Source organism: Musa acuminata, chromosome BXJ2-6 (assembly GCF_036884655.1).
Source record: "Musa acuminata AAA Group cultivar baxijiao chromosome BXJ2-6, Cavendish_Baxijiao_AAA, whole genome shotgun sequence".
NCBI classification, from domain to species: domain Eukaryota; kingdom Viridiplantae; phylum Streptophyta; class Magnoliopsida; order Zingiberales; family Musaceae; genus Musa; species Musa acuminata.
The window spans coordinates 3,270,510-3,282,500 of record NC_088343.1 but is presented as its reverse complement, the minus strand read 5'-3'; the positions used below and the strand labels follow the sequence as shown (position 1 = coordinate 3,282,500).

At 36.0% G+C, this 11,991-nt stretch overlaps 1 protein-coding gene across 1 annotated transcript; it reads right to left on the bottom strand.

Moving 5' to 3' along the window:
• Positions 1-4,079: 4,079 nt before the first annotated feature.
• Positions 4,080-11,991, bottom strand: LOC135614258 (probable protein phosphatase 2C 11). The gene is made up of 9 exons (XM_065111415.1): positions 11,967-11,991; positions 8,293-8,401; positions 7,968-8,121; positions 6,168-6,293; positions 5,927-6,050; positions 5,770-5,846; positions 5,593-5,645; positions 4,830-4,884; positions 4,080-4,536 (listed from the first exon to the last, which is right to left on the bottom strand). Exons 3-9 carry the CDS (start codon positions 8,118-8,120, stop codon positions 4,393-4,395), a joined length of 732 nt encoding a protein of 243 aa, XP_064967487.1. The 5' UTR covers position 8,121; positions 8,293-8,401; positions 11,967-11,991; the 3' UTR covers positions 4,080-4,392.

Below are 11,991 nucleotides of genomic sequence, written 5' to 3'. Positions count from 1 at the left end.
AGATTTTAACTCCAACTAAAATAACAAATCATACTTTTTACTCACAAAGTTTAATTTAGTATTCTGAGAGAAACAAAGAATAAAATGCATTAGATCAAAACATGATCAGTATCATGCAAAATCTCATATGATCATTATTTTTTATTTTCTATGAAAATATAAAAAATATAAACCATAATTAGAAATAACAAATAATATACTAGTGATATTCATATATTATTATAAAAATGTAAAAATAATATATAAGATTTTTAAGCATTTAAAAATCTTCAAAAATAAATTTAAAATATATATAGATGATCATTATTTTTGTTTTAAAGTTTCTAAAATATTTTTATTGATTTTGCATGTAAAATATTTTTACATGTAAAATATTTTTATTGTCAAGCAACTTGTTTTTGCATGTAAAATTAAGCCTAATAGACACCAATGGAAGCATTCACTTGATTAAAGAAAGAGCAACACATAAAAACTAAATCAGCTTCAGCTACTATCTTGATGCATTTTTTCATGCGATAGCAAACAAGATGATGATGCTTAACCATCTTGCTAATATGGGGCTACATTTTAGGTTGAATTGCATTCCCAAACCATATAAGACAATTTAATTAATGATCATCTAAGTGAGATCAGGTCCCTTGGGTGTCAACTATGCCTAGATTGGGTTAAATTAGGAATAGTCTAACCTAATCTCACCAAATACAATTGTGCAAGTGTTAACTTTTAGATGTGCACCAATTTATCAATAAAAGGATTAGTACTTCTAGAACTTCATTTAAAGTGTAGCTTCCTAGTTTCACTCTTCTATTTCTCTATCTTATGAATGCAGCTGAGAGGATCATGAAAGCATCATCTGCAGTCCTAATGTCTGATACAGATGTCGAAAGTTTGGATTTAACAAGCACAACAATGTTGGATTTTCACTTGCAAATACAGGATATAACTTCACACATCCAAATATATAAAGACCAAACAAATGTTCATTGCAAGCATACATTCTTAGAGATACTATGCCCAAACAAATATATAAAGATGCATTTTGATAGACTAGCAGACTCAGAGATTGAACACAATTTGCTGCAAATCCATCCTTATTATTAACTGTGCCGCTCGAGCCTAGTCAACCGAATTATCTATAGAGATTACTATCTGAAGCATAATCCATGTGCTTTCTGCTACTCATGCTTCTTATAACTAGCAACTAGCAGGCAGACAGGCTTTACTCTATCAACAATATATATCACCAAATCACTTTCAAATAAGACGTTGTTGTTTGTATCCTAGATATCATCGATCGTTACATATTTATATTTTCATATGATATGATAATATGCTTGAAACTCATATATCATATATAAATTTATGAATCATTATAAACAATAATGAAGGAGCTTGTTGGCAAGACCATCCTTCTCTTCTTCTCGGCTCGCCGGTTCGGTACATGCCGTAGATTTCTTCCTCATATGATCGAGGAATATCACAAGATCAAGCGCATGGGCAGTGCTTTCGAGGTGGTCAACATCTCCATGGACAAGGATCAGGATTCCTTTGAGGAGTTCTTCTCCGGCATGCCTTGGTTGGCGCTACCGTTCGGTGATGAGAGGAAGAAATCTTTGAAACGCACTTTCGGAGTCGGTGTCCTCCTCCCCTCCCTGGTTGCCATTAGTCCTACAGGTCGAACTAGCACAAGGAACGCCGCCACGCATTCGTTGGCGACACATGGAGCGGATACCTACACGTTCAGCGAGGAAAGGATCAAGGGGTTGGACCAGAAGATAGACGAGACGGCAAAGGATGGTCCGAGAAGAGGAAGCATGAGCTCCACATGAATGAGAAGTTGGAGCGGAGCCAAGTGAACACTTGCACAATTGTATTTGGTGGGATTAGTGTACTTCAAATCATATCCTAATGTTTCTCTAAGCATTGAGCTTATTGTAATTACCAATAGAAAAGAACAAAATATTGAGTCCAATCGTCTCGAGGAGACTATTTCAAATCTCTATATGAATGCATGATGAATAACAGCACTCACCCTTCCTCGAAAGTCAACTTTGTAAAAGGGCTGAAAGATGGAGAGAGATGCGAGAGAGATGGGGGTAGAACAGCAGCTGTTTTCGTCTCTCTTGCTTGTTCGCTAACAAGGTTGTACATGTCTCATGGTCAAAGCACACTTCCTTTGACCTTCCTCTTTTCGTTAAAGATCGACTCGTACGTAAAGCTGGGGAATAATACTCCATGGATAAAGAGTGCTATCTTCCCACGGTTCGGGATCAACTGTTAGGTCAGGTTCCAGGGGAGGCATTGATTGCTTGCTCGTATTGCTTACGGTACCCTCTTTCGGCAGATGGATAAGATGTGGGTGGCCCTGGAAAAAGTGGTTCTGCTGCCGTTCTTCACCGATGAGAGAGGAATGAGAACTTCTCTCGCATGCCGGGAATCAGATGAATTGTGGTGGTCGATAGATAGTTAGTTGTATGTAATGTTGAGTGGAAAGAGATTCGGATGAAAGAGGTACGACGGCCCCGGTTCGGAACTAAAGGTTGAGCGCGAGATAAAGTCAAAGCTGGCGAGACCCAACGCATTAGTTCCCCTCTACCCAACTTGCCAATAATCAAGTTGTAGCTATAGTTATCCTACTCATTTCTGAGCGCGAGATCAAGTCAAAGCTGGCGTGACCCAACGCATTAGTTCCCCTCTACCCAACTTACCAATAATCAAGTTGTAGCTATAGTTATCCTACTCATTTCTGAGCGCGAGATCAAGTCAAAGCTGGCGAGACCCAACGCATTAGTTCCCCTCTACCCAACTTGCCAATAATCAAGTTGTAGCTATTGTTATCCTACTCATTTCTGAGCGCGAGATCAAGTCAAAGCTGGCGTGACCCAACGCATTAGTTCCCCTCTACCCAACTTACCAATAATCAAGTTGTAGCTATAGTTATCCTACTCATTTCTGAGCGCGAGATCAAGTCAAAGCTGGCGAGACCCAACGCATTAGTTCCCCTCTACCCAACTTGCCAATAATCAAGTTGTAGCTATTGTTATCCTACTCATTTCTGAGCGCGAGATCAAGTCAAAGCTGGCGTGACCCAACGCATTAGTTCCCCTCTACCCAAGTATCCAGTTGAGTATCAAGTCAAGTAGAAGGTATCTCGTTAAGTGGAAAGTATAGTAGATGGTCAAGAAGTAGAAAATAGAAGGTTTCGTATCTAAAGCCGTAGAAAGTTGCAAGTCCATGAAATTCAGTCTCAAGCAGTAGAAAGAAAGGTTGAAAGAAAGGATTGAAGACTCACCCCTAATACACTTAGGCGAAAGAACACGCAGGCAAGTGGAACTCGCACCCCATCCTATAAGTGTTAGAGCACCCATAGTCAGCTTATGCACCGGCGACAAGAAGTTTGCTTGTCTATTCCCGCTGCTTGCTCTTTCGCACCCCGACTCCTTGAAGAGAGAATATCGCTATCCTTGAAGATTCTATCGCTATCCTTTAATATAGATAGAATGGTGTAGTAAAACACTGGTTACTGCTGGCTCAACGCACAACGGCAAATAGACTAGTAGTGACTCTAGCGTGCACAATAGAATATAGAATCCGGTAAACAATCAGAAAAAAAAGGTAAACAATAAGCTTCTTGGAATTTATGAATTGAGTAGAGGCTGCGTTTCTTTCAACGTTACACTTTCTACCTTGACTTGCAACCCTAGCATTCGATCTACCACATCTTTCTGCCCTAGCTTTCGATCTACCACATGTTGCATAGCTTGTTGAGCTCGAGCATCAAAGTTCTAGTGCCGTTTGCTTGTTCAATAAACAATAAGTTGATTCTACCACAAATCTGGCTTTGCTGATACTTCTCAGTAATAGAGGCTATTTAAACTTACAACTGAATGAAATTTTTTGCAACAGTGAACATATTATAATATTAAAAAAATAATTCCACATCTAATGTGTGTGGTAAGGTTTGTGATTGTATTTATTTTAAGGTCTCGAGAATCAAGTCTTCCTCACTAAGGTTGCATTTGAAAGAAAAGAAGATATCTGACTTTTGTCTCCACAAAAACCAACACATTGTCAGGCAATTTAAGAAAATACACATCATGCGATTTTATCCATAGGTCATCATGTCATATGAGAAGAGTAAAGTCAACCATTTAGTTCTTCAGCACTCCGTAAACCAAATGAATAGTGCTTTATACATTCGATACTAACTATCGGGTTAAAGATGGGAACTTTGGGATCACCCGCAACTAATTCACTGCCATATGATGATTTGTCCAAATGTATACGCTACAACCTTCAAGAGGATATATTGCTATGTACAACACACTTCAAATCTACAGCAGGATAGAAGGATCACTTGGAACTTCAGTCTCACCCAGCATATCATCATTTTTATGTATGAGGAGCATCAGGTCTGATCGGCTTATTAAATTGCACCAGTATCATCGTCATGTTGTCCAATCCCTCTCCACTAATGGTGGATGGTGCCAGACACCGGTCCAACACTCTTTCACATACTGCAGACAGGCAGCTCTCCTGCAGTTAGCAACATAGGCACCAGAAAAAGTATTATGATAAATAAAACAAAATATACTTCTGGCAAATAAAACTGCTTTATTCCATTATGTATAAAGCCTAAGATACACTATTTGGCCAAAAAACAAAAGTCCATTTCATGAGCTCGGTTACTGAGACCATCAAGTGTTGAAGTTAGCCTCAATCAAGGTCACTGACGTTACAGCTTCGGATAATTGGTTTATGTTGGACATAAGGTTCCGAGAAAGATACTCTTAAAGTGATCAAAAAATAACATAGAATAAGGTCCTCACCGTTTTTATATGCTCAGTGATGAAATCCACCAGTTGCTGGTTTATCATGCAATCCCTGGTAAAAAGTATCAGAATAGACACCTATAAGTACACGAGTATTTCAAATGGACACATACTATGGCAAGCATGAGTTCTCAATCTGATTCTATTAGAATCTCTAAGCAAGGAGCACTCGACTATGTAGAAAAACACCTTACGGTTATAAATGTTATAAGCCACAATGAAACATAATTCTTGAACTGGTAGATGATGATGATAACGGCACAACAGGTAATAACCAAACATGAGAAATTTATTACAGTCCAATGAAGTACATAGACAAAATAATGCTGAATGTTCAAACACAAACACTTGACTGATACTATCCAATGAATCTTTTGCCGCTATTGAGCTCTAATTTAATATACATCAACTGTTCTATTTGTAAGAGAAGAGAATTCATAGGCACACAAATAGCTGAGAAATTTATTATGAATTATAAACATATAATTTAGTGTGAGTAGTTTGATACTTCGATGTGCTAGAAACATGAAAGACAATAGTATTACTATCTTCTTTAAATTGTGGATGGACACTAGAGTATTGATAACATTATAACCGTGGCATGTCAATGTTGCAATTGAAGGCATGTCAATGTTGGCATGTCAATGTTGCAATTGAAACACGATATATATGATTGTTGGAAATCTCATTATAAGAATAGTTATAATAGATTTAGTTGTCTTGGATTTACAATTGCTAAAGAGGTGCTGAAAAGGCATACCAGACTCCATCACATGCTAAAATGAGAAATTCATCATCATCGCATAGCTCCACCTACAGCGAAGGCCAACAAATGACATACCGAGATTTATAATAGAACTCATGATAATATGGTGGATCATAGTTCAAATGGTTCTAAATTTAATCACTATTGGAAGCGGAACTGTGGTATACTCACAATGTTTATGTCTGGATTGCATGTCACAACTTGCTTCTCAGCAGGTAAAAACTTATTTTGCTTGAATTCCATGTCGCCTGCCATAAGTTTGCTTCTCAAGAGTAAAACATATGATAAGGCAGCCTACAAATTTTATTAAAAAACACTGAGGAAGTACCAATTGCTCTAGTGAGGTTTAAGCTTCCATTTATTCGTCCTGCTTGAATAAAACCACCTGCTTTTACGATCCTTTCCTTCTCCTCAACAAGATATGGTTTGTGGTCTGTTGACAAACTAATTGCCTATAGAGAACAAACAGAAGTAAGACTACACAATTGAGGCATATTTTTTGTCTATGATGTAATTTTGAAGCACATGAAAACACAAATCAGTAGAAAGAGATTCTCTTAGTGACAAACCCGACCCTTCCTCGAGAGTACACAACGAGAATCACCAGCATTTGCAACAATGAGTTGGTTGTTTCTAATGACTGCCACACAAGCTGTGCTTCCAGATGTCGGTCCAGAGAAATCAGAATGTGGTCCCTGACAAAGAGTTCTTTTGAGTCACAAGATTCCTAATGGATCCACTTAACTTGCAAATAGTACTTTACGCCTTTTCAAGATTCAGTCTAACAACTAGCACCGACAAGAACAAGATCTTGAGTATGAAACATGGACAAGGACAATGGACACAGAAAAAAAGGAACCAATATGACAAAACTTTAGAAACTAGGACAAGGTAATTAATACTAATGCATTTTCTACCACTCTAATTTATATTCAGCATGTATGTAATATTTAGAAAATTTATGGTGGGAACATATGAAAATTAGAAAAACAACAAACAATCACTTGCCAAATTCTTCTACCATTTTTGCCAGATATTGAGTATACATACCATAGTAAATTAGTAGTGCAAGATAACATACAAATTGCCTCAGTCTGTATAGAAGCCTTGTGTACATAAATATAAGCCTTCTAACAAAATTTAGGAATATAATGCAAAGATGATACACGATTTAAGTTCTGCACCTGCCAATAAGAATCAGTCTCCTTTTTCCTCTATTATGCATCATATACTCCTAACTTTGAATAATAATTTTGGTTCCATGAAACTCGAATTGAAGTGACATACCTGGTACACACCAAAAACTAGTACGTCTTAAGTTAACATAAGTATACGCATGTAGTATATTTTAAAGTATCACACTGTTCTGGTAATTACCCAACAAATCTGGGTTTGCAATACGGATAGACCTTTTTCTAAAATGTATGTTCTATGAAGCATTTCATTTCTACATCTTTACCATCACAATATTTTAGCTTTATAAAATCTCTGTCAAAACAAAATTCAGAAATTTCATGTGAAAAAAGTAAATGCATAATCTTGTGCTTCTCACTTATATTGGACATATAAAAGCAACCAACTTCCAAACAGGGAAATCTGATGAACAAGGACTCATCAGACACTTCAGACCAAGTGAATTATAGGCCAAAGGAACAACTTTAATGGACATGTTCAATTTTAGGAGAGGCCAAACCCAGACAAGTGACCTACAGCAATATCACAAACCACAGAAGTCAGTTTGAGGTGTGACATATCGTGGGAAAATTAGAGCTCAATTATCTCTCAATCTCTTTCTCTGTTCTTTCACTCCTTTGATCTCTCTTCCCAATGTACTGCCCCTCCTTTCTCAAAGTTTGTATTTCTATCTTCAACAACAGCACAACATTTTAAATTTTCATCCGAAAAACATGTTATACAATTCCTTGACAACCAAGACCCTAAACATTGTAAAACACTTTGTCAACTGCAGAGACAGCTCAAACAACTACTGTTGAAAAGTTGGCTTCAGCCAAAATCTCCTAAAATACTTTCCCATCCTTTTATAGCTTCAACAGCTCATTTAGGTATTAAAAAAAAATTCTTGAAACTTTGGCTTCCCTGAGAACAATTCAACCATTATATAAAATACAACTAAGATGGATGACAAAGAAAAATGCTTTCATAGACTCCACAGCTGTACTTTTTTTGGATTCTTCATTCGTGCACATATATTACAGCACAAAAGGAACTTCAGACCCACATAATTAAAAGACAATCCTTCCAAAAACAAAACAAGCAAAGTATTCAAGATATGGCATCCCCAGCATATTAAATGAAACAATATAACATCTTGAACAAAGTTAAAGAAGATCATCAGAGTAATATATCACCTCCTCATATGCCCATTCATCTAAATGTTCACTGGAATAACCACCCCTTGGGGACCATATCAATCCTTCAATTAAACCTGTGAACTTGTCCATTTTGTCCCCCAGTACAGCTAATTCCCTCCATCCTCTCTGTCCTTTCATCATCTCATCCATTCTGAATCAAAACAAGAATCATATGTATGACAAATTGATACATTAATTAATCTATTCAGTTCTCTTGTCACATTACATGCTTTATGACATACCATATGTGGCCTAAAACTGAATTTTTTATCTCAACTCAAAACTACAGATATTGGAAGACAATAGTAGCATCATATGTTACCTTAAAAATGCTTTTTGTACTGAAGCAGATAAATCACCACCCAACTGAGGCTCATACTTGAGAATTTGAGCGTGCAGGTATTTTGCACAGAATTTGGCTACTACTTTTCCTGAAACAACATATTACCTCAGTAAGAATTGGTTAATAGTTGCAATATTACTACATCTGAGATAAAAAAGACAAGGAAAACAAGTGATGAAGCAGAGTCACTGTACAAATCAAATCTAGTATAGAAAATCATTTCTTGTAGTGAGGAAAATACAACAACATGCACCAAGTAACAGGACACTATGAGTCTGACAATCACAACCTTAACATAGAAGGAACTGTTTGTGTAGACAAATTATATTAGTTTTCAGGTCATCTAGGCTCTTGTATAGAGGATTCAATTATGTCAGAAAATGTCACCAGTGTCTCAAATGTAAAGAAAAGTGAAGCAATAATAGTGAATTGGATTACAGATGTGCATTTTCAGTCAAGTTTGAGCTCTCTAAAGTAAATATAAGCAATTATTCTGATAAAGTTGTAAGTAATAACAATTTAGTTTAGCCAATTTTCAATACAAGCATTACCATGATTACTAATCCTTGCAACTACAATTTATTGATTTATAGACCATATTTGTCAAGCATTTCTACTATAGCTATGTTAAATGCCCAAAATTAATTTTGCATGACATCGTGTTCCTTTCATTACTTTATGTATAGTCGTATAACAGCACAACCCACGTCAGCAATGAAGACCAATCTGACCGATGTATCGTGTCTCAGGGGTCACTCACACCTCGCCAACTGCGCAGCTCCCACATCATCCGTAGAGTTATCACGGGTGACTTAGTCCCTTGTTTCTCTTGTCGCCACGTGGCGGATAAGCCTTGAGTGCTCGACAAGTTGAAAGTAGGAGAATATAAAGAATTCCGACGGCCATCCGCACAAGTCAGCGGGAAGAGAGAAAAAATAATGTGGCGAATTTCCAAAAAATCTATTATTTTCATAATTCTCTAATAACTTATTTGGTACCTAATACCTTAAATATCTGTAATTTGATAGCCAAAACCACCTATTATTTTTTCTTTCCTTTATTTTTCTTTTTTTATGGATCGATCTAATTATAATCTTTTCAATAATACCTTATATTATTTTTTAACATTAAATTATAATATTTTTTATATATATTACTAAAAACATTATAATTAAATCAGTTTAGACCATAAAAAATCCTTATGCGCAATTCTCCCAATATAATATATTATATTATATTATATTATATTATATAATAGTCTAATTTTTGTAAAACTTTGAAACTCGAATATCAATGCAAATTATCTATTTAAACAACAAAACTTATTCATCATATTTCCCTCCAAACCAAAGTAAATAACTGAGCAAGTTGTGTTTAGTGTTTAGTATGTACTCATAGTCAGGCAACTAAATTTGACAAAAAGTGTTTCTAAATAACATGCAGCAAAAAAGCCTCCAATAAGAGTTCATTTGTGTGTGCAATGGAAGGATGTTGTCTGTAGCAGCAGAGCATGTCACAACCTTTGTAGCACACGAAGCCTTTGCAATGAAAAAGAACCTAAGCCAACCTCCACATGTGAAGAGTTGCTTGAGTGTGACTCAGCCTAGCATGCATGGGAACCTTTATGGCAAGCCACACGTCAACACATGCCAACTAGTGCATCAATCGTAGGCTCCATTTGAGCAAATTGGACAATGTAAAAGACAACCTCGGAATCGACCACTAAAAGTTGTAAACATGTACATGATAAAGTTTTCAACACTAGACTAGATAACTATATCTTAATTGTCCTCCAAAACTTCTACCAAGAGAACAGCCATTATACTTTTACCCTTCACCTAAATTCTTAAAGATTTCCTGGAAGATCATCTTCAAGGTTAAGATATATCTAAATTAGACTATGTCACAGTCAAATTGGGAGATTGCAAAAAGACGAGATCGACAAATACATTAGAATATTTTATGTAAATGCTTTCCCAGCCCTCCATCTCCATGTTATTAAAATTTTGAAGTTCTCTCCATGAAGGAGCCCAATTTGAGTATATCGACAATCATGTGCTTAAGTTGCCATTTCAGTAATATGAGAATGGAAACTAGGTCACAGACCAAACTATAATTAGGAACACTATCTTGTATCAGACAAAACAAATGGCATTCATAAAGCTCATGAGTTGTAATGACTGTTACAGAACAATCATTTTGCTAATTCAAGACTCTTTATGCTTTCACTTGAATGTTTGTCCAGGCTTAAGATTATAGTTCTCTGGCAAGGTGTTATAAATGCCATACGTGAACTTTGCCTAAACCATGCCAGTTCAAGATCAAATCAGTCATCTAATGTGATACACAACGTGAGCCAACAATTTAATTATATAATAAGGCATCTCAAAAGTTTACAAGACTACTTTGACATTGATCATCAAACAAATGAATAAATGCACAGACCACCATCTTCAAGTCAGATTCTGAGCTTAATTTAAAGAAAATGCTGGATGCAAAACAAGTGACAAAGTGAATAAAAAAGACTCCAAAAAATCAAGAAGCATAATGTCACAAAGGAATTTATAATAAGGTTACCAGTGAAGGCTCCAAAAAAATTCATTCAAACATAAAAAGTATGCAACCTTTCTGGAAAGTTGTACATTTAGATAATGACAATTAAAAGCACAACATGCTTTGTCAATTAACATTTACAAATTGAATGCAGTGGCTTACTTCTTTTTCTGACATTAATACCTTGAGAATCAATTTGATTCCACCTCGAATTAGGTACATGTTTATCATGCTAGTTCAGAAATTACATTGGGTTCATCATGCGGTGAGGGTGATCACCTTTGGTCAATAAAGTTTTACCTCTAATAAACCCAAACTGCCCAACTTACAGCCTTAATCTGTGCTTTATGGAATATTTCTCCTAACATGTCTAGACAACAAAGCTTTAATATGTTGTGAATCATGAGAAATATTTTCTGCACCATATAAAAACGACTCACTTGGTTCCTAAAGTTATAGAGCATCTTACTAATTTAGGATACAATCAGTCTCAAATAAAAAATGTCAAAGATTGAGAATAGTATATAGAACACCAATGAGAAAATTCTCAAAATAATGGTTCCAACAAATTTCTCTAATTTTACAATTCACCTTCAAGGATTTAGCTACATCTTAAATTGCATCAAAACATAATCTGCTATTTTTTAACTATTAATACATACAAATAGACTAAGGATTTAATGATGTTGTAGCATTTGGGGTTAGTAGAAAAAAATTGTTAGAGCACAAAGCGTGTTGTACTACATCACAAACTAATAAATTTCATATTGTTGCTAAAATGCATTAAAAGGGAGGGGGGAAAAACACTCCAGAAAACTGAAATAAGCTGCACTTATTGTAACCTTGCATATCCAAAACGCCAAATTCACCAAGACTGACTACCAGTTTGGAACTAGGTTTCCAGGATCATCCCCAGATAAACTACTAATCCAGACACTAGACTAAATCCGTACCATGGATTAAGAAATGAAGCGGCTTTCCATCTACCGGAGCCTAGAGGCACTCAAGAAGGAACACATTCAGAAACCCTAGGCAAAAAACCAGTTCACAGCGAGCAATAAAGAAGCAAAAAAAAAAAAAAAGACGACGACGAGAATCACCTGTTGGCACCACTTGGCGAGCACA